We start from the raw sequence: 25,212 nt of genomic DNA, 5'->3' as shown, positions 1-25,212 counted from the left end.
GAGTGACCTATTTTATGTACCATGTCTAAAATATGTTTCAATGACCATGATTAGGCCTACTCCATGTTTTCCAACTTCGTTTGATACCTATATGCGATTTCTGCAACCAGAATGATATTCCAGTTTAGGCTACTGGCAGCCATGTTGGATTTTGGCCACTATCTTAACAACGAATGACCCATGTCATGCAACATGTCTAAAATATGTTTCAATGACCATGAATAATATGTTTTGATAGTTCATTTGCCTATATGCGACTTCTGCAACAAATGAAATGTGATTTTCCAATTTATTGGCGGCCATTTTGGATTTTGGCCGCCATCTTGAAAAATAAATTACGACCAGCGTGGCTCCTAGGCAAAAATCAATTGGTAGGTCCCAACGAAGCTCCATGCCAAATTTGCCGCTTTTGTCCACCGTGTAACGATTTCCTCATTTTTTGTTGTTAAGCCACCTGACTATATAGTCCCATGTCAATTTGGCATCCCCCTCTGTTTACAGCAAGTTAAATTATCAACGGTTCGGTTTCTACTTGTGACAATCAAGGTTTAATGTTCTTGCGGCACTTTGCGTCGACACGTTGCGTCTACGTAGTTCATGCGTTACGTCCTAGTGTGAACCAGCTTTGTAAGGTACACGTAACGCAAGTGAATTGACCAATCACAAACGACAGCCCGGGTGATACATCGCGTAGTGATTGGTCAAAGTATTTACATTTATTTTAAGTTTAATCTAATCTACGTTGTGTATAATATGTGGATCACCAAACTTGTTAATGGCGACGAGTTTTATCTAGTTACTCTTACTTATTATTGCTAATCTAATAGTTTTATGTACTTTAATTACAATTTCTAGAAATCAGGCAGTATAAGAAAATTAAACAATTCTTGCTATTTTAATGTTTATTCTCATAATTAAAATGACACTCTTCCAAGCGTTGAACCCGGAATTCGTTAGCAACAGTTTAAGATACAACTGCGGTTTTTATACCAGATGCTTCGACAGAAGTTTATTTTAGAAGGGTTACTATAGTAGTTGTTTGCGTCAAGTATGGTGTTTTAGCTACCCTACTGGTCACTTTCAGCATTACAAGTTGCTCAGAGGTCTAAGGTATAAACTCGACGAGATCAACGACTCACAACTCCAAAAAAGTACTAAATATTTGGCACAATCATGATTCATAACACATTCATTAGGGAAAATAACGCGAGCAAACCATCATCTCACTACAATGCTATTTTTACTATATCGATATAATATCTAATTGTTTTCATTTTAATTTGTAACCTCTCGTCTTTTAGTAAACCTAATTCTATACACATATCACGTAGTAATTTTATTGTAAACTTTCGTCTACGCGCACTTTCCATAAAGGCAGTTCATAGTTAATTTTATTAAACATTTCACTATGCTATATGCTACTTAATCTTCCATCCCATAACATGCCTGATGCGACGTGTTATTGTATCATGTATGGACATTTTGCTGTTCCACGGTCATCAACAACAAATCCGTTATCCCCCTGTTCACATTTTATAATGTAAATACTGTAAACTAAAACATATTTAGTTGATTGATTGATTAAAATACAGAGAATAGTTAATACTATAAATGGGCGTGCGCGTGTACTGCATAAACAACAATTACTACGATGCTCCCAGGTATATCACTCAAATTGCCTAAAAGAATTTCCCCATATTGATATGACTCCTTAAACCCTCCAAGGGTGTAACTTTAAGTACCCGCCACTCAATTGTAAGTTTTGAGGAGAAGGATAAAATTAAGACATTCTAAGAATTTTTTCATTCGTTGTGAGTAAATAGCCCACATGATGCTAATTTACGTATGTAAATTTGCCGGTGGCATGTCATGCTCATTAACGGTAATTATTCGATCCGGTGTGTCAACACGCTTTATAGTGCCTGCTATTTCACATTTTGCTACATACACACTCCGGAGGTAAACGTGTGATACTCTTACGTATATTAAAATTGACGGCATTTTCCACAGAGAGAGATAGATATTTCACGTATAATTGATTTATCAAATTAAAGTTGTGTTGGCAATTGTGAGTTATTTTTTAATATCAGAAACTTCAACCTGTAGTTTGTTATTATGTGGGTTACGTGTCTGCAGATATTGTTGTATAGTACTACTATCATTGTTGCAGTTCCAGTTATTGAAAAAGGTGAGAAACTTTCTATTAACTTTAAAATAATTTGAGCAAGCATATCAACAAGTTTGATTATGTAATCAATTCCGAGACGAATTATTCCGTTGTTTAATGGTAATTTGGAACCGCGGTAATCTGCACTCATCTTTTACACATTATACCATGCATGTTTTACCGCCATGATTAATTGGACTGGTAAAAACTCTAGACAAATTTACCCGCTGATGTTCAAGAATTATAAGGAAAGATTTTCTAAAACATCGTACATTATTATTGCCTCTAGATTTCTCTTACATATTCCATATACTTCGTTTGTAACTTACGTAACAATATTTTTAGTCGCGTGGACGCGACTCTATAGTTCACTATGTCGGTCTGTCTGTCTGTCCGGTATCACTATGCATTGTAGCACGCGACTTAATGGCTGTTGGCCTTGTTATTTACAATGGTAATCTTCTAACAGTTGTCTCTTGTTATCAGTCTGTTTTATTAACTTCCCATTTTTGTATATACAACAGAAGGGAGCAGAGCATGGAGGAAAAATAAAATGTGATCAAGTTTAACATTTTGTTTATAATGTATAATAATCGGTATTTCATCATCTTCTAACAGTTGTCTCTTGATAATTCTGTTTTAATCATTTCCGTGTTTGTATATACAACGGAAGGGAGTAGAGCATAGGCCTATAGGAATAATTAAATGTTATAGCTTGGTGGTTTAGTAGATGCTCAGCTTCCTATCCCAGGGTCCTGCCAGATGATGCCAGAGTTTTTTCTCATGACCGGACTGACATGAACTCCACTTCAAAGAATTTTAGACAATCTTTGGTATATTTTTGTATATAAAACGGAACTGGGGTGTGGAACTGCTATAGCTTGGTGGTTTAGATGTTTCTTGGACAGAAAAACTCCACTCCCAAAGATTTTGTGTAGAAAATGCCTTTGGTATATTTTTGTCTTTATGATTATCTAAAGTGGAGACCGTTTAGAACCGATAGCATTACAGTAAATCACAAATTATCCACTAAAAGATGTGTTACTGCTCTTAAAGAAATGATGTTTATTTGTCTAATTATAGCTTGTACTAAATGCCTACGAGTATCTTAGGATTAATTATGATACTACAACATAAACCAGTGCCTCGAAGGAAATCCACAGAATTGATGTTAATCTGTATTTAACACCTTGCACAACTTTAAAAAAACATTATCATTAAAACCGTGATATCTTTCTGGGAGTTATGTGTTCTTTATTTAACCGCGCGGCGTTGATGAATTAGGTTTTAAAAACTCAATACGTTCTATTACAACACAGTGTACCACGAAAGGGCCTTTCACACCTGTTCCGGCACGGTTCCGGTCCGACGAATCGAACATCACTGTTTCGTTTTCACGACGCTCCACGCGGCTATGCGCCAATCGATATGCGCGTAGCCGCGTGAAAACGAAACACTGACGTTCGATTGGATTTTCCGTCGCCGGACCGGAACCGTGCCGGAACAGGTGTGAAAGGCCCTTAAAGATGTATCGTCTCACCAAAACATGAACAATAAAGATTGATAAAATCAAAGGCCATTTTGTAATTTTAATAAAGTTATTCACTTTCATATAGGAAAATTAAAAAAAAGATATTTATATATAAAAAGATTTTGTTTAGGCCTACGGTTAAATTTAACCAAAAACCATTGCTGGCCAATTTGACTTTTTTGATTTTACATTAAATTTCATTTTTTATTCAGGAAAATAATTGTTTAATCCAAGTTTTGGTAAAAATGAATAATTTAACTGTTATGTTTTAAAGTATTTTTTCAGAAGACAATATATCTTTTATTTTTAGTGAATGAATGAATACCCTGCTTATATCAAATTTTGGGTTTTTGTTGTACACCAGAGCCAAAAACAAAAACATACAAAGAAAGTTAGCAGACGCATGAAATACAAAAGGGTTACAATTCAAGAGAATAAAAACATTAAAATACAAAATCAACTTTGCCTTTTGGTAATCATTAAAACAAGATATCCTCCCTTTGTTAATTAGATGCCTCTTTTTCTTCCATTCGTCTTACTTTCCAAATTTTCCACCTCTCTTCGTCCCCACTTTCTCACTCGCCAGAGAAACCATCAATATTATGACGGGTCTTGCGTAATTGGTAATGTTAAATATTCTTCAATCTTACCGTATTCATTTAACAGGAAACTTTTAAGTGTGTGGGATTTACAGATGCTAAAGGAATCTTGTTACAATATTAATGTACGAAAAATCTTGAGTTAATCCATTTTCCACGGGAAACCCATCACCACTAAACCAGCGAAAGTGTACTTTTGTTTTTTCTAAATAAGAGACCTTGGGAATGGCGTGTCCATTTAAAACTGACCAGAGTCCGATTAGAATATACTGTAAAACTGGAGTTACTTTTAGATTAAGAACATATTAATAATATGCTACAATATTAATTAGAATCGTAACAGCTTAATTTAGATTAATGAACGTGGGCACGTTAAGTGACTTTATGAAATTAATACAAGCTAAGCTTTATTCCGTCGGTGATGATATCAATTATTATATTAGTATATCAACACTGGTCGTTAAAAGGTGTTATATTACTCTATCGGTCTATTACCCACATATATTAAACATGCATTATAACAAACAATGATGAAGCTTATTGTCTTGATCCCGATTATACACAATTGTTATCTGATTTACAACACAAGTTCTGTTAGCTTTTCTTTTGACATGATCATACATTTTTTTAAACATGACAAACACAAGTAATAAGGATGACTGACGATTTATTATATTCATTATTCAAGTTGCTTTACTCTCATTGCCTCGTCCTTCGAATGGGATGTAAAGCGGTTGCATAGTGCACCAACTTGGTACACTATTCGATAATGCGCTACACTGCTGCCTGCCGTGGGTCCGTGGAGGGCCTAATCCGAATGTGGAGGTATAAAATTACCTCCATGGACGAATAAACATATAACATTTCAATTTCGTACTTGCTATACAGTTTAAAGTTATTCATAATTGCCATGCAGTTCTTTCACAAAATGCCAAAGAGGAGGGTGCTTTGACACATGTACAACATCAATACCCATAAACTACTGTAAAAATCATTGCGTATATTCCGGTGAGCTAATTGGGGTGATAAGAGGGAGGGATTTTATTAACTTTTTTTATCTTTTGTGGATCACCACATTTCTCAAATTTTTTCTTTACATGATCATATATTTTTTTAAACATGACATCCACAAGTAATAAGGCTACATGACTGACGATTTATTATATTACTTATTCATTCAATTTATTGTTTCACAACAATATAGAAGATATATCTTACAAATTGTTTTATGTGTGGAGACTTAATAAACCAAACAGGAATTCAAGGCTGAGTGCCCATGACACATTTCATTGTACATGGTAAATAATCATTAATATTAATAGTAATGTAAATATACATGGAAAGACTTCATGAACATGTTTGTAAAGTTTTATGTTATTGAAATATAGAAGGCGTTAGCTAAAAACTTTATAGATTAGCTCCACACTCCGACTGATCCATGAGAAATCTCTCCCCGTACCGCGACCGCTTCTATCCGAGTATTTTGTCCATTTGTTTAACAACCCTCTTTTCATTAATCAAAAAAATATTTATCTAATTTGTTTATTTGCTCTTTCTATTCTTTTATTGTTTTATTTTTTAACTTATGTTAAAGATGTATTGTCCCTTTGACTAATTCCAAAAAAATAAAAAATAACAGATTTCGAAAAAAGGTGGGTCATTTTGAAGTATCATAATAGTTATTAACTATCACCAAAAATTTGTCGAAAAAAAAATCATTTAACTGAAATACAGACATTTTTTTGTTAAAAAAAATAACTCTGACTTCCAGTCAAAGTTTTCGATCAAAACATACCCCATAATGAAACGCGCTTGTTTGGCTACTCTGTATGCATAATCATAAAACTTCCTCACGATCTGTGTGAAAATACCTTCTCAACCGTGACGAGTTGTAAACAATCTGAATTCTAGCATATGCATAATGCGTACTCGTGGTTTGAAATCTTTGTTTACTTTCGCTTGCGACGATTTTCCAGACGAAATGTAATCAAACTAATTTACCTGTTAATTACGTAAACTTGTTGCTTTTGGCTCGAATTTTCGACTTAAAGTGAATAACTTTAATATTACTTTGATATGGCCAATTTAAATTTAGAATATTTTGACCTTCATTTTTTTGTGTTTCAAGGGACAATACATCTTTAACAATTGTAAACCATTTGAACGCGTCATCTACACCTACAGGTTGACCCAGTTGACGCGTATGAACGCACATGCGTCATTCTTTTTCTTTTATAAATAATTTCATTATAGTGTAGGCCTAATGTATCTCCTAATCATTAAATATTATCTTTTTATAGGTGTATTTAAACGAAGTTGTATATCAAATTGCATTAATAACGGCAAGATATTCAGCCAATGTCAAGATGAGTGCTCGTTTATTGGTGGTAAATTCTATATTTATTTTTACTTAACGGATGTGTTATTATATTAAATATAATATTGTTTATTAAGAACATATCATATCATAATTTTAATTTTGCGCCCCAATGGCTTTTAAATATACGGCCAAACACCGGTTCTCCGAAGTTAGGCAACGTTGGGCCTGGTTGCGTTCTGGATGGGAGACTGTCTGGGAATAGCGACGGGTGGTGTATTATATATAACAGAGAATGATGGCCTGGTGTAATGATAATATCGGACTAGCATGTGATAGGCATGGGTTCGAGCCTATCTGTCTTTAGGCAAGATGCTTTACTCTCATTGCCTCGTCCTTCGGATGGGATGTAAAGCAGTTGGTCCTGTGTGCATAGAGCACGTTAATAGTACACTATTCGACAATGCGCTGCACTGCTGCCTGCCGTGGGTCTGTGGAGGGCCCAATCCGAATTTGCTCAGTTTCTAGTTAATCTTGAGGACGAATAAAGTACATATAACATTTCAATTTCGTGCTTGCTATATAGTTCAAAGTTTATCACAATTGTCATGCAATTCTTTCAACACAGAAATGCCAAAGAGAGGGTGCTTTGACAAGTGTACAGCATCAAGATCCACAAGCTACTGTCAAAATCATTGCCCATATAACGGTGAGTAGAGCTAATTAGGGGTGAAAAAGAAGGAGTAACTGCAAAACATGAAATGAAAACGATGATATTTGTGATGTTATAATAATAATAATAGGATTTTTATAGCGCACATACCACTCAAGAGTGCTCAAGTGCTTTCCGAAATGAAAGGAGGCAGGTGAAACAAAAAGTGACAGTCTTTAGGAATAGTTGATGAGGATCCCGAGATTACAATGGTTTCTAATGTTGATAAATGTTCATTATTAATTATAACTGATTGTTATCACACGTTAATTTATACATTTCAGGAAAACGTTCGTATGACTCCGATTTACTGACAGATAGATCGATTGAAAAGCGTTTAGCATTGGTATGTATATTGCAACACTGTTGTATTCATTATTGATGATATATTATTGATTGATCGATTAGAGATTGATTCACTAATTTACCAATTGATCATTGATTGATTGATCGATCGATTGATCGATTAATGATTGGTTAATATTGACTTATTGTCTATCAATTATTGTCAATGAATCATTGATTAATACTTGATAATCCACGCCTATTTATTTCTATCAATTATTTCAATCGATTTATTAATAATTTATCGATTAAATAAATTAATAATTATTGATCGACAATGTCAAATAATTACCAACGATAATCTATTTTTTTCAACAGGGAAGAACTCAATATTTTCCAGATTGGCAGCAAACTCTAGTTAATCGACAAATTTCTGCAGATATAGAAAATACGAAACGAGAATTTGAAACAGCGAATGACGTCAGTGAGTCGGCGTATGCCATTGGCCATGCGATTGGGCAAAAATCGGTACAAGATAGGAATATAAATGGCAACCAATTTGACCAACAGGACGAAGCCGTGGTTAGAGAGGTGAATTGAAACATTTATGAAATGAAACGTCTGATTGCTAGACCATGGGGTCTAAAGCTTGTTTCACACTAGGATTCAATATGAGAAGATCAAATTACTTGTGTTTTGTGTTGCGTCCTAGTGGGAAACAAGCATTAGCTATGTTCACACGCACTATATTTAATCGTGCATAGAATACGGTTTAAGCTGATCAAAATCGTATCAATTAAAACCGATAAGTGATCGTGTGATCAATTATACCTCCGTACGTGTCATTAACTCTGATATAACATCCGACATAACTCGAATATAAATCCGATGTACATCCGATATAACTCCGATGTACATCCGATATAACTCCGATGTACTACTCTGATAATCGATGTAACACCGATAGAAACATCCGATTTAACTCCGAGTCCGAGGGTATGAATATGAGTATTTGTCATCTTGATTGTATTTTAACTAAGAGAAAGCTGAAGCGTCAAAAAGCCTAATACGCTAATCCATCATGCATGGCGGATTAATGCATCATTCATGAGGGATTAATTTTCCACCACAATTGACAATTACTAAGACGTTATATTGTCTAAACTTCTTGTTTGTTTTCTTTCAGATTCTGGATATTTTACAAGGCAACAGTTAGTCACATATCCATTTTAATGTGTTATTATACATTATTATGTTTATACATATTTTAGTATTGAAATATTTACCTAGGATATTTTTTGATTATGTGTTTAATATGGTGTAAGGCATTATAGGCAATGAATACTCAATCACACTAATGACGACTATAAGACAAGAATGTTAAACGTCATCAATGGGAATAGCCCATGCCGATAATGCGTCATCAAACGAAATGTGGCACACCGGTGACGCGTTATGAATGTAAATTGTCATTTTTCTCAGAATATGGCGGTATTTATATAGATACACATTTATACCTTTATTTACACAGAACAGAAAATACATATATTTATATTACATGTGACGCATTTCAAACACGAAAGTAATGATTTGGTATTTTGTCGCCATGTATGGCAATCATATCATTTAAGTTCAATTATATTAAAGATTTTTTTTAATCTGGTCTAAAAAGCATAGTTGAAGTAGTAACGTAGACGAATGCAAAGTTTTTGAATACATACGCTTAGTGTATGATATAATAAAATTCTCAAACGCATTCTCTCTCATCCACACTCTTCCTAAAAATTACTCATAGGTGGTGGTCCTACCAATTTCGTTTCTCGTCGCCGCGGCGCACCGGTGTCATCCGCGTAGGAGTGTACGCTTGGAAAGTGTACTCTTGACCTGATCCGCCTGGACGCGACGCAAGGACGTAAGCGCATCGCAAGTAATACTAATTTAACCAGATCCATACATTTGTCTACAAACATCTACAATAGTACTCAATAGTTTGGAATGAAATTCGCAATATTTTATAGAGCTTTGATAAAGTAAAATTCCTGTTCTGAGTCACAATAGTACAGATTAATATATTAGCAGTGCATATTTATTCATATGATTATATCGAAGGAGGTTTATATTATTGAGATCCCCGGATTAATTTAAAAATCGTGGGTGCATAATTTTCTATATCCAATTTATTACCGTACAAAATGTCTGCTTATGAATGATACAGCATATCACTGTACAATCTTCTTTCCGTCCGTTGTGTAAGTTTTGTTTGTGTCTTTCGTTGGTGGCGCTGTTTTGAAAACGTAAAATTTGCAAAATGTTGCTATCAAACCTATATCTATCATCTGTCATATTTTTTCAGTAGTTAGGTAGTTCGAACCTGATATCAACATATATGGTGCACGTGACTCCCCAGAAAAGGAAAAAAGAAACTACAAAGAGGTTTGTGGATATACGATGGATAATTGCTGATGCGTTTATTATTGTCACCATGGTGTCACTAACGATTGTGGCCTGTTACAAGTTATAAAGTCTAGGTTCTAAACCGAAATTTGTAAAAAGATAAATATTTTGGCAACAATGGCGTTTTATACGTATAATACTTGAGCTCAGTATTTTCAGACAAAAATCGAAACACCGACTAACTGGTGGACTAACATTTAAAAAAAGGACAATAATACAGATTGGGGCAATTCTAGTTATTCCTAACTATTACTCCCGTTGCAAAAGCAGTATGCTTTATTGTACCAGTTTTAAATATAACATTATTAAAATTATAATGTGCTATTTGTTACCGTATTATTAAGCTTGGTTCCCCACTTGAACGAAGCAAAACGGCGCAAAGGCACAACGAAAGTGAGTTGACCAATCACACGCGACAGTTCGGATGATCCGTGGCGTCGTGATTGGTCGAATGACTTGCGGTGCTTTAGACATGCAACCTTCGCATCCACACTATTAAGATAAACATGTATTCGACAATTGGTAGTTACAACTCCTTTCTCGACATAATATATTTTACGGTACTTAATCTTCAGATGAAATACGCTTGACACAGAAACAGGACAGAGACGAAATCTGATTTCATCTGACGACGATAGCACATACGACAAAACATGTTTCTCTAAAGCTTGGTTCCCACTAGCGACGCAACGTAACGCAACCTACGCAACGTAAGAAAATGCCCTTCTAATAATTGTGTTTGCCTCCGCCTGCGTGAAATCAAACCTGCGATGTTTGCAGCACTGTTGCGTCGTCGGTTCCCACTTGTGATTACGCAATACAGCACTTTATACGTCATTGCGTTACGTCCTAGTGGGAACCACGCTTTACTTGACAGTACGGTTTGAACATTTTGTCGCGTCACGCCCCACCCCTCTATCTGTTGTCATATGTGTATTGTTTATTTTACTGTAGCACATGGTAACACATTATCCAATAACAATGTATCGTTTTAAACCCACGAGGGTACCGCATTTACATGTATGGTACAATTTAGCATACCGTTATGCTTGATTAATATATTTTAATATTGAAGTTTTGAATTAGTTTTTGTTGTGATTTTGAAGCAATTTTGGTAATATTGGTAAAATGTCTGAGTAAACAAACACTATGTTTAAGAGGTAAGAATTCACAATAAATACGATATTGAATAAAAAATTCATTTGGCATAATTATTGATTGATGTTGGTTGATTGATTGCTATCTTAAACCTATCACATACGTCACTCATACTCATCATCACAGCGACCAATCGGAGCACAGTATTTTGTGAAAGCCCCAGATATCAATCACAAAAGTACAAACATTTATCAAGATCATAGAGCGTGACGATCATTTAATTAAGCATTTAGAGAAAATATTTGTTAATGACCAGACTACAAAAACAGCAACTATAAAGGCCGCTATCAAGCAATCGATTACCACCAAGATGAATGGAGGAATAAGGTATGTTTATAAAGCTAGGCCTATCAAACTGTGTTGTGGGGGCCTAGTGATTGAATTCATGAACGAGAATGAAAGGCTCAAATTAATATTTATTAGTATTTATAATGTTGTAAACGTAGTCTCCTATTCATTCGCATTATACACATTTAAGTTCCACTTGTTTGTTCCCTGGCCTCACTCGCTCACTCCCCTGTCACTTGACGTATTTCTCCAACGTACGTATATTTGAGGGATAAGCTGGCGTATGTTGGGTAAAACTTGGTTCCCACTAGAACGCAACGCAAGTAATTTGACCAATCACAAGCGATTGATTATTCGAAATGTCGATTGTCATTGGTAAACTCACTTGCGTTGCGTTTACGCCATCTTCCTGGTTTAGCGTAGGCCTACACCACACCACTTATTTCCAACCTATTGACTTATGTAGGCGTATAACGTGCTCCGAACGACCACCAAACATACAAAACGGTGTTTTTTACTTGTATAATAGACAATATAATGTTATTGACAGCGTCTAAGAAAATGTTCAGATTCAGATTCAGATAACATTTATTCAGATAATAATGAATGAACATATACAAAATAGAAAAAAGATATTAAAGTGAACATAGATAAAGAAGTAATTGGAAGTCATTATTATCATGGATCCCTTATAGAAGTTTAAAACTTGTCTCGCAGAGACCCACAAACAAAACACATTACAAAAAAAAATAAAAATAAACCTAGAGTATATAATTATATAATTGAGGATAAAAATTACAGTATAATAACATAACTAACATCTTCTTTATCAAAATTATATAAAATTATATTTCTATATTTTCATGATATAAATGAAATAAGTACCGACATCGGTAAATGAAAAAAATATATACACATATACATGTATATTAGAAAAAAGCCTTTTACGATATAATTGGTTTAAACCTTAATGTTGTGTTGACAATTGTGAGGATATCAGAAACTTTAGTCATGGAAGAATTATTTACATAATTCCTCCATGTACTGTATGTAAAGTACTATGCAGGTGTCTGTGAAATTGGTTTCTAGTCCCTAATTCAATTAAAGGGACAGTCATGACTATTTAAAGATGTATTGTCCCCCAAAATCATGAAAAATAAAGATTTATAAAAAGACTTTTAATAGCCCATTTTGTAGATTTAATGAAGTTATTATTTTATTTTATTTTATGTCTTTAGGCAATGTGGCAAAGGATTACCAATAGTGAATTAATCACTGTCCTATCAGATAGGTGATAATCCCCCTGATACAGGGGCTATTTTGTGAACCTGTTCACCGGGGTAACCACCTACTCTTTTCGAATAATGAACTGGGTTCTTTAAAGTGCACACAGGTTATAACTGTGTACACTGGACCTACGGTTTATAGTCCTTATTCGAGAAGACTTGTTCCACCACCAGAACTAGGAGCGAGTCGGCCTCGAACCCTTGCCGATGTTGTTGGCTCTTTAGGTACGGTAAACGGCGCCCCTGCCTTAACCGCTCGGCCATTATTCACTTCCATAGAAAACAAAATGGAAATGGAAACAAAAATATTGATTTTACAATTAAATGTGACATTAAAATGGCATATTCAACCAAAAAATGTAAAATTAAATTTTTTTTTTCAAGGGGGACAATACATCTTTAAAATAGACTTACTACGTAATAACTGCTGTTCTCGACCAAAGTTCAATGACCTTTTTTTGCATTTACACCCTCTACGACGAATAAGTAACTATTAGTGCTTTGTGTATGTTGTAATAGGCTACTGTAGAATTGTTGTTCTTGGTCGCTTACTTTAGAGAGGCATTTTTGGGTAGGTGTTTACTGTTTAATATACAATTTTAGTAATACAGACTTTGTATAAGCTATCATTTTGTCTAATGGTTAGACCAAGTATCTGTAGTCTATAGAGATTTATATTAGGCATTATTAGGCTAGTACTAAATATTTTGTTTCGTCAATCAGGTTGTAATCCGTGGAATAGAAATCTAAATTGCAACCTTGTCTCAAGTTGGAGCAGCTACGATCCTACATTTTGGAACAATGTTTCTGCTGATATCAAAGAAGCAGTATCTAAAAACAGCTTTTATGTTATTTTTGATTATTTGTGGTATGTTAGCCTTTGTTATTTGTTGTTTTTGTTGCCCGATTTTATTTCTTATTTCTTATTATTTATTTTATTTAAGGAGAAGGAGAAGATGAAAAAAGCCTGCAGTATTTATTAATGGATTATTATACCTTGCTTTTTTTTTGTCGTTTTTACAATTTACATTAAACATCCCCACCCTGCTTTTTTTTTCTCGTTTTTTAAATTTACATTAAACATCCCCACCATAGTAGGGGCTGGGTGAAGACAATTTTACAAATAATTATGAACATTTAATTTGCTGGAAAATGATCGTGTGAAACCGCTTGGAATTAGTTGAATAAGTTTCTTTCAAACTAAAACAAATCCAAATCCAACAATATCTCGCAATATAAAGCAAAAAAAAAAGAGGAAAAGCAAAATTAATTTTGGTTTCTGTTCTTCCATAGTATTAACATTATCTTGTTATGCTTCGCGTGTATGCTCTGTTTTGTTTCTGAATATTAAATTAATCACAATTATTAACATTACTTATTAACAATTAATTAATTTTTTTCTTAACTGGCTTTCCCGTCACAAGTTTTTCAAATTGAGAAAAAGAAATAAATGTTATTTTTTAATTAAATTGAATACACTTGGTAAGGCCTATAATTTAATTAAAAATATACCAGGGATTTCATTGGTAGGGCAGCAAGAGGGTTTTCACCACCTATTCGAAAAATAATTACCCCTTTCCTGACCGTTGATTCTAAAACCCTGAGTTTCAATATACTGTGTATAATTCTGCATCTTATTATTTTCAATGGCGCGTTTGAAAATAATTGTTGACAATAATAAATTAGGACGGGTCTTGCATAATTGATCAAATAATGTACTTGCCATTTGGATTTAACTTTAAAGTGATGCAGATGCAGGTCAAAGGTAAAGTTGGAGCGGCTACGATCCTACATTTAGGAACAATGTTTCTGCTGATATCAAAGAAGCAATATCTAAAAACAGCTTTTATGTTATTCTTCATTATTTGTGGTATGTTAGCCTTAGTTATCTGTTTTTGTTGCCCGATTTTATTTTTTATTTCTTATTATTTATTTTATTTAAGGAGAAGGAGAAGGAGAAGGAGAAGATGAAAAAACCTGTAGTATTTATTAATGGATTAATATACCCTGCTTTTTTTTGTCGTTTTTAAAATTTACATTAAACATCCCCACCCTGCTTTTTTTTTCTCGTTTTTTAAATTTACATTAAACATCCCCACCCCATAGTAGGGGCTGAGTGAAGAAAATTTTACAAATAATTATGAACATTTAATTTGCTGGAAAATGATCGTGTGAAACCGCTTGGAATTAGTTGAATAAGTTTCTTTCAAACTAAAACAAATCCAATTCCAACAATATCTCGCAATATAAAGCAAAAAAAAGAGGAAAAGCAAAATTAATTTTGGTTTCTGTTCTTCCATAGTATTAACATTATCTTGTTATGCTTCGCGTGTATGCTCTGTTTTGTTTCTGAATGTTAAATTAATCACAATTATTAAAATTACTTATTAACAATTAATTAATTTTTTGCCTTAACTGGCTTTCCCGTCACAAGTTTTTCAAATTGAGAAAAAGAAATAAATGTTATTTTTTAATTAAATTGAATACACTTGGTAAGGCCTATAATTTAATTAAAAATATACCAGGGATTTCATTGGTAGGGTAGCAAGAGGGTTTTCACCACCTATTCGAAAAATAATTACCCCTTTCCTGACCGTTGATTCTAAAACCCTGAGTCTTGTTTCAATATACTGTGTATAATTCTGCATCTTATTATTTTCAATGGCGCTTTTGAAAATAATTGTTGACAATAATAAATTAGGACGGGTCTTGCATAATTGATCAAATAATGTACTTGCCATTTGGATTTAACTTTAAAGTGATGCAGATGCAGGACAAAGGTAAACAAAGGTAAATACTGATTATTCATTCATTCATCTTTTATTTCGGAAAAAAAGTAATTCTCCATAACTCAAGAACAAATTAGTGTCTACATTATTATAAATATAAAGGAAACAAAAAATATATATATATATATCCAAAGGCAAATTACTGAAAAAATGACAATGCTGTGGGATATATATAAAAAAAAACCTACGCCACATAGTCACGTGGTTAAAACAATAGCTTCATCCATCTACCATGTAGATTGGATGAAAGAAGAGCAAATTCATGAATACATTTTGTGACCATATTGCCTGTCCTCCCTAACCTGCACAACATGCCATACACCACCTTACGCTGTAGTTCGTAGGCAAAGGATATCGAAACTCATGTGTGAGCTACTTAATTTTTTTTGCGATTGTATTCAAATATATTGGATCATCAAAAAGAAATTCTTATTTTTCAATACAATACAGACATTCGCTCGCTCCCCCTCTAGGAAGTGTAGACGATGGTTCTGGGAATGATAATGTTCTCCTTGTACGTTTTCTGTCGGTTACCATTATTATAAATGCTTGACATTCGTACAAATAAACTACTTTGTTTCACTGTGTTTTAGATGATTAATAACATTTTAAAGTATAGTTTTTATTGTTTGGTAGGGCCCTTTGGAAGGCGGAGTTCATTTGAGGGAGGTGCTTATTCGAGGGATAGATGTTAAATTTTTTAGTTTTAATAATATGGTAACATTTATAATCAACTCATCTATCGGGATTTCACTCGATTTTAAAATGGACCTGAAATGGATTTTCGATTTTTTTCATTTTAGAATGACGTTTTGGGGGCTATTAGGTGTTGCTAGAACGTATATTGTTACAAAATATAAATTCGCCCTTTTGGGGAAAGCCCCATTTGAAAATCAAAAAAATTCGCGGGTGACGTCACTTTGCGAATATATTCCTATCCCTCCAATGGACAATTTGCAGTTTTTTGGCTATAACTCTTGAAATCTTGAGTATTTTCTAAAAAATGCTTGTGCTTTTGCAGAAACATATTTAGAATTTTTTTATATAAAATTATTACCGTATAAACGGTTATTTATCGAGTAAATGACGGTTTAAAATCTCCAAATCGACGGGTTTTTTCTGGCAATACCGACGTTAGCCTGGCAACGTTGTCCATGATACAGCGCCGTGTGCAATGATGCGTATCCATATTTTTCGGTTCGTGTATTTTCAAAAATAGAATTTTGTATATCGTTCGTAATTTAAATGTGTTAGTCAGTCGGAGAGCCGCGTTGGGAAATATGACCGTTATCGCTGAATTTTCGACTTCGCATGACGTCATAAATTTTAGAAGCCCTCTCTCGGCACAGAAGTATCAACGTTTCGCGCGAAAACATTAGCATAAAGTATACGTCATTTAATAGCTGTTTAATAAACATTAGTAGGCGAAAAATTAACCATATATGGTAAGATCAGTTCCTTATATGTTTAAGATGTCGCAGGTCACCTAATTTTCTGAATAATTTGTTGGATTTGTTGTCAGCGACAATTTCTTTCCAAAGTTCGTGTGCGTCCGTCAAAACTGAAGTTTTCTAACAGGTGTTTGTTTACAAATTTTCCATTAGTGGGATTTGCATCCCATACAGTGAATTACCAAAAAACCGACGTATATGGATAGAGTAAGTATCAATAGTCTGTTTTACGTTAAAATTGGCTTGAAACCCTATTTAAGCTTCCTATAGCGAACATTTTAAAAAAGGTCCTCATGTCATATATTGTTACGTCTCGCGGCACTAGTTCCGTCGTGTGTGGTGCATGGTGTGTTGATTGTGGTTGTTGTAGGTGAGTATATGCACGACCTGGTGGATCGTTGTCGTATTATATCGGCCTAGGCCTAGTAACATGTTCTGTTAATAATTTAAATACTTTAGTTACAATTTAGTATTATTAAAGTATCGTTACAATCCTACTCTATATTGAAGATGCATTTGGAAGTTTTAAAAAGATAATTAAGCAAATCGCAGCCTGATACAGGTATAGGCCTACCTATTCTATATAGTTAAATATTTATTTATAGTAAAATTATTGACAACTGAGGGGTACAATTTATTTATAATATTAATAATTATTACAATAAACAGACATAAGGAAATTTTGTATTTGCTGCTTTTTCATGGTAGGCCTATATCTGAAAATGTTTTCAGGTTGTTGAATAATTATACTGTATAACGATGCAATGTTTTGTTCATATCATAGTGACAATTATTTAAATAGTTTCATTCATTACATTTCAGCTATTCATTTTCATTTTAGGTTTTTTGTTGGTATCAAGACTCGACGATTTTCTGTCTCGTTCTTCAATATGAGGCTGGACGGTGGAAGCTGTAATGGTTTTCTCGATTTCAATATCATTGCTGCAGCTGATAGTTTTTCATTTTATTCGCTAATAATAATATAACATATACATTCATGCGCATTCAAGTTTTAGAAGCGTTTCAGATCAGTCAATGATAAGATATAAATTAAGTTGCAATTGATTGATTGATTTACTTTATTAACCAGAGTCACACAGATACATACAATATAAACATATAAAACAATCATAAAATCAGTACAACCGTAAGACTCACGTAAGTTAATATGATATAGGCTAAGGCCTAGCTAGTTTGTTATGTTTGATGAACAAGGTGCTATTTAAATAATATATACAGTAGTAGTAGTATTTACTATTTATATCAGTATTGTTTGAAAGATATTTGTATTAAAAACTGCTTTTTCACATTCTGTATACGTTAAAAAAAAATTGGTTGCTTGTGTGAAATGCAAGTTGTATCTAATAAAGTAATATTTATATACAAGTAAATGATGGACTTATATTTTTATATCTTGGTTTCAGCTGGGCCCATAATTATCTTTTTTAAAAACATGACCATATAAAAATACACGTTTGAGTCTCTGAAACAAACATGCCCGATTTTATAAAACATTCCCCATATATAAATTGAAAATGGGTTATTTATTTTTATTTTTCCATTTATTGTTTTTTTAACAGTTTTTTATTTGTTCTGGGCCTAGTTTCTCCTTCAGGCTTCTTCTTGCTTGGTATATGAGCAGAGCTGGGATAGACCTACCACCAGCCTAGACTATAGAATATCCAGCTACTATTATTAACACTCACTAGGGTAGGCCTACCTATCTAATATTAGTATTATATCAGAATTACTCAGCCTAGCTAGGCCTAGAAAATACTATTTTTAGGCCTAGCTAGGCTAGAAATCAAGTAAGTAATTATAGTAGGTAGCCTTTCCTAGCTCAGAAACCAAATAGAACAATAATCGGGGAGCAAATTGAAATCTTAGGCCTATGACGTAATACGCCTGCATGAAAACCGTATTGAACACAGACACGATTCGGTCCGGGACGATTCGTACCAGCTTCGTAAAACGTAAACAAAGTTTCAAAATGGCGATTTTTCGATCGAAACAGAACAGAAATGTAGTAGGTTTGGTTTGATTAGTGGGAGTTGCATCCCAAGAAAGCTTAAAATTAGATTTTTATTTTAATAGATAGCTTAATAGTTTATCTTGAAAGGATTTTAAATTCGCTTTGAAACCTTATCTAGAAAATATGAAATTTAATGATTTTTTACCATCATTTAAAAAAAAATTAAAGTAAAAAAGTTTATACATAAAATAATGATATTTCTTGAAACAAAAAATCTGTGGAATTTAGATCACAGTTTTTATCATTATTTACGCTTGTAGTTCAACTATTGAAATACGTTTATTGATTTCATTTAATATCAAAATTATACCATTTTCTAAGTGTACTAAAATAGCAAAAATTCCAACATTTTCCACGAAGCGCGCCCTCACAATGAATGAAATCAGTGATGCGTTACCAACGCGGCTTTCCGACTGAGTTTCTTTAGTTTTTAGTTTAGCAGAATTAAATTAGTAATATGAGATGGTAATTTATTTGTCACGAATAAGGCAGTTCGAAAACGAATTTGATTCATATTTTACTTTGGCTTGACAATGAGCAGCAAGTTGTTGATATCGCTTTGGATGCACATGAAACGGAGCCTCGCATGGGTGGGTGGAGGATCGACTCCGCGCGCTGGGGCCTAGGCCTAGTAAAGGTTTGGGAGGTAGGCCTTCTAAATTCGGGTTTTAGAACAAAGTACATTTTAGGGCACTAAATTTCAACAACATTATATATTGAATAAATTAGTATTAGTGTCAGCGCTTCGCGTATCTTTCCTGGCCGTCGATCATTCACGGACTATCGGGCGGCATACACGCTCTCGATCGTCGTGTGTATATGTGACGTCGTGAATATAGATGCTCCCGACGGCCGTTGAAATAGAATAATTTACCAAGGTATCTTAAAATTTCGTTTTTTCTCAAAATACTATACATTTTGTTTTTATTTGTATGGGTTTGTGTTAATTTGATACATTTAAATAACATGTGTGAATTTCTTGAAAATCGAAAGTCCATTTCAGGTCCATTTTAAACAAAATGTCTTATCATCAAATCTCCCTATGTAATTTTATAATACTATTCCCCACAATATATTCCGATTCTTTATGGCGTATATTTAATTTGATCTTTATTAATTTGCAGTATAATTTCTATTTTTTAACTACTGTACCTTCACACACGCGCGGTATGTTTTAAAATAAACAAAAAACTGCAATGGCTATGACTAATGGCCAACTTAAGCTCCAGTCCTACTATCTGATTTTTTTTTCGTCTTCCAAAGGGACACTGTATTGATTGATGGAAAGTGCCTGTTTCCAGTCACCTTTAGGGTCAAATCTATTATTTTAACTGCTCCCTTGTGTATAAAAGAGAGAAAATAGTTGAAACCAGGTTGTTGCAAGGTGAACTAATCGTAAACCCGGAAATTACTTTGACCGCAAAGAATTGAAATTGAGTTGAAAATCTACTGTTGAAATCATAAATTTTGTTAAAAAACTCTTTATAATATCTTCCTAAGATAGAAATATGGAACAATAGCGTCGAACTGAACACTAATGTTATCAAATCTACGTTCCGCGGTACATCTGAGACAGATAAGGTAGCTATCCAAGGCGGAGATTTGTACCGAAGTTTTTGCATTGTGCTCGCCTATGTCAGAATTAACCATAATTTATATATAGATTACTGTACTATCTTTTTGATTCCCGAACCTTAAAATCATTATAAGATGATGCCCGTCCATTGGACGGGTACCTAATTATACTATATTAGTAATTGTTGGTTATATGGCATTATCGTAAATAATGCACTCTCAAACGTTGTACCCAATGGAATTTAAAACCGTGTACTTGCTAGTTATTAACACTTAAAATACGATTGCTTAACAAAGAAGTGCCAACTACAAGAGGATGTTTAGAGAACTGTGTAACAGCGAAACAAAAAGAAAACTGTAGACATTGCCAACATAAGCCTAACAGTAAGTCAAATTAATGTATCAGATTCTTACGGAAGCGTCTAAGTGCCATCCACTTGGCGACTTGTGAAGATAATTTATCTAGTTGATATAATATTCATATTTATGTCGACATAGTAATCATTATATGTCGTCATGGCGAAATACATTGCCAAGTTGACTTCACAAATTTGCATGTTGACATGGCGAGATAGTTTATCTTACCAAGTTTATACTTTACAAAAGAGTTTATTTATTTATTTATTAATTAATTTATTTATTTATTTATTTAACGAAGTTGGCCGTACTTTACAAAAGTACTATCGACATCGACTTGACAAGATACATTTTCCATAAACCGTTTGAAACGACCTCTAGAGTTGGCGACCACCTGGCATCTGAGCCTTAAATTACTCACTCCTCCCTAATAGTAAAAAAGATCTTCCTGAATACGTCCTGCTGATAGACAACAATAAACTTGTCATGAATTGAAAAAATGTTTGAACGCGTATGTTTAACATGGTAATATCAGGAAAGAGTAATTTCACTTTTCCCTGGTAATATGTAATAGTGCTTTATGTATTAATCATTCAATAATGTTCTTTTTATAGATATATCAAAAAGATGTTGTTTATCAAATTGCATCAATAACGGCGGCAAGAAGTATAGCCAATGTCGAGATGAGTGCTCGGTTATTGAGGGTAAATACATTTATTTTTACATAAAGGGTAGCTCGGCGATTAAAATGAAATTTAAATGATACCGTGATCTCGGTAAAATCTAACCATAATTTTATCCAGTGAAGTGCGACTAAGGCATGGAAACTTTGTAGATCTTTATTGTCTTCTTATTAAACAAGTATTATCTTCAATACTACTTGCAATTAACAATTACTTCAACACAGAAACACCAACTACAATTAAAATAAGAGAAGAAATTTGTAACACATGTTCACAAAAGCAAGGGGATGTGTGCTGGCGGACCTGCGGTGAGTTAAATTAATTATGATAGGGCCTAATGTGTAGTTGTAGATCATTATTGAAAGATGGATATCAAAATAGCCAAAAAAATAACAGACACATCTGATACATTATGATACAGTATGTTTTTAGTACTGCTAGGGAGCAGGTACTTTATCCGTGGGGTTACGGAATAGGTCAGTTTTGAATGTACTATTTTCTATGGTCACTATAGTGTCCAAAAAGTATATTTTAATATATATATATATATATATATATATACGAAAATAAAACTTGGTTACTTCATAGCGTATATACAGTATATATATGCATTTGAAAGATGCGAAGAAGATGAAAAAGTAGGTTTTTTTGGATATAAAGGGTTGTATCGATTATTGTATATACTAGAGAGTGAGCTCGGTTCACTCGCTCCCCCTCTAGGAGGTGTAGACGATGGTTCTCTGTTAAATAATGACTCGGATAAAAACCTCACATGTTGTAGAAGAACGTTCTGGCCTGGACGTTTTCGAAAGTCGGTTTACCATAGTATTGAAATCCTTGATATTCGTAAAACAAACCTATTCTGTTTCACAGTGTCGGCTATGGGGTTTCACTCGATTTCAAGTCTTATCATCAGTTCTCTCGATGCAATTTTATATACTATTCCCCACAATATACTCGGATGATTTATGAATATATTTAATTTCGGATCTTTATTAATTTTCAGTATAATTTTAATTTGCTAATTAGGCCTACCTTCACGCGCGGTTCGAAAATAAACCAAAAAGCTAAATGGCTATCGCCACCAACGGCCAACAACGCAAAGTGATGACTCACCGAACCCGGAACTAACCTTACCGCCGACGGTTGAAAATCTACCGATGAAATCCAAAATTTCGTTTTAAACCCTACATGATATTATCTTCCTAAGAGAGAAATATGGAACAATATCGTAAAGGCCTACACATGGAACAACTGGGAGAGTAACCGACACGGAGTTGGTGACATGCGTTTTACATTGTGTCTACCTCTTCCAGAAATGAATGAGTCACCTCATCAAAGTGGCGGGAAAATGGTCATGAATATGTAGTGGACAATGTTTCAGTACGGGTCAGTTAATAAAGGGACAAGGGATTTTGCCAATTGATTCGTATTTTTAATGGTTTCTTTATGGTAAATGTATATATACCATCGGTTAAAGATTATCATATTTACCCAACTGGGAATGGATGACACTTATCAGTGCCTAGTCCATAAAATTCAAACCCCACATTAAAGAAATAGAAACTAAAATATCTAAAATATTGCTATTATTTGTTCTGCATGTTAAATTAAACATTAATTTGATTACAATTTTGCAACTGGCTTTCCCGTCACAAGTTTAATTGGAGAAGTTGCAATGTATTACTTCCAAGGTTTTTGCCTCCTTGTTATCACGCTGCTGCTGAAAGCAAGCAGCAGTTATAGTATTAGAGACTGACGTTTTTGCTAAAATGGAAACGCGACTATAATTTATAGGTCCCAGCTGCTGGACCCAAAAAACGTCTGGGAAAAGAGTCTAACGGTTGAACGACAAATCCCAAAGCATTTCTGGTATTTATGAGTCCCATGATATACTGTAATTCGCTGTCAGATAATCATTAAATTATTATCAAAACAGTCCATTGAAGTTTTTGTTTGTAATAGGATACTTCACACTTGAAGTATCTAGGCGTGATGAAGTGACCCCCATACTTGACCTTAGCAATAGAATAAAATAAAGTGACAGAAATTGGGTCTGTGTTTCATATCAAAGTTATTCACTTCTGTAACAAAAAAAATAATATTTATTCACGTCTAAAAAGAGAAAAGAAACGTTTAGTTATAACTCAAAAACCATTGTCTGACAGACAATTTAAGTATTTTTTGCTTTAAATTACATTTTTTTCAGGTAAAATAACTATTATGTGACAATAAAATGACACATTCAAAAACAAATTAAAAATATAAAATATTTTTCAATGGGACAATATCTATAAAACTGTTACGTCAATAAGTGAGCAGCGTTTTTTTAAAGAAATATTTATTGTTTACTTTGAAATATTATTTCAAAAAGAAAATGCTTTACATTATGTCTAGAATCGATTGCATATATTTCGGTGAGTAAACTTAATTAAGACTTAAAGATGTATTGTCCCCCTGAAAAAATAATTCTTAACAAAATTTCTGTTGAATATGCCATTTTAATGTAACATATTAGTTATCCACTTTGACCAAAAATTGGATCGAAAAAAAATGTATTTACTTGAAAAAACTGTAATTTAAAGCAAAAAATGGTCAAATTGGTTGCCAGCCAATGGGTTTTTGGTTGAATTTAATCATTTACTTTGTCATTTTATAAGTGAAAACATTTTTTTTTTTCTACTGAAGTGATTAACTTTATTAAAACTACAAAATAACATATTAAAAGTCGGATTTAATTAATCTTCATTTTTCAGTGCCTTTCCGGTAGTAGATTACTGAAAGAGGGAGTAACTGAAGGTATATAAGATATTTTTTCGTCCTATATTAACAATATTAAATTTGCTTTCCTATTGTCACATTAGGAATACTTAAAATACAGAGTAAAGCTCATAAAAACAGCGCCTACATAGTACAGTAAAAATAAATATAAAAATAGTTTAGTAAAAAAATTGTTTCAAATGCAACACCCTCTTCTATTATACGTTTAGCAGCTTTAATTGCACGTTCAAGTTTGTTTTTGTTTCCTTTTCACCATACACAGTATACAATTTAGACTAAGAGTGCTAAGGACAACAGATTTGTAAAATAATTTTAAAATCTACATTAAAATAGTTAATTTTCTTTAAAAATACAATCGATTTTCTTTGCATCGTGTAACATTAAATTTATTGTCTATAGTAGTGCCTAGATATTTATATTCGTTAACTTCCTCAATAATTTCATTTTTAAGTTTTCTAATTCTAAATTATGTTGTACCTTGCGGTGATATGGTGATATTAAGCTTGGTTCCCACTAGGACGTAACGCAATTTTGACTAAATCATCGTCATTATTAGACAGTGTGTACCATGTTTTAATCTCAATAACTAATAATGATCTAACTAAACTTAATTTAGTGTACTGGTTTTCATTAGGCTTTAAAAATCAGTACCGAAAGTATGTACCAACTTTATATACCATCGAGTAATCGTGTATGATCTTACGTTATAATATATATTGAATATTGAATGTTGTATCCATATAGGTT

At 33.4% G+C, this 25,212-nt stretch overlaps 1 protein-coding gene across 1 annotated transcript; it reads left to right on the top strand.

The window, feature by feature from the left end:
- Positions 1 to 1,924: 1,924 nt before the first annotated feature.
- Positions 1,925 to 11,279, top strand: LOC144837165 (uncharacterized). Its single transcript, XM_078692182.1, has 6 exons — positions 1,925 to 2,188; positions 6,598 to 6,684; positions 7,243 to 7,323; positions 7,611 to 7,672; positions 7,990 to 8,202; positions 8,798 to 11,279. The coding sequence occupies exons 1-6, from the start codon at positions 2,116 to 2,118 to the stop codon at positions 8,825 to 8,827; spliced, it is 546 nt and encodes a 181-aa protein (XP_078548308.1). The 5' UTR covers positions 1,925 to 2,115; the 3' UTR covers positions 8,828 to 11,279.
- The last annotated feature ends 13,933 nt before the right edge of the window (positions 11,280 to 25,212 follow it).

The sequence above is a fragment of the Antedon bifida genome, chromosome 1 (assembly GCF_963402885.1).
Source record: "Antedon bifida chromosome 1, ecAntBifi1.1, whole genome shotgun sequence".
NCBI classification, from domain to species: Eukaryota; Metazoa; Echinodermata; class Crinoidea; order Comatulida; family Antedonidae; genus Antedon; species Antedon bifida.
The sequence above is the reverse complement of the archived record's forward strand: the minus strand, read 5'-3'. Positions and strand labels throughout refer to the sequence as shown.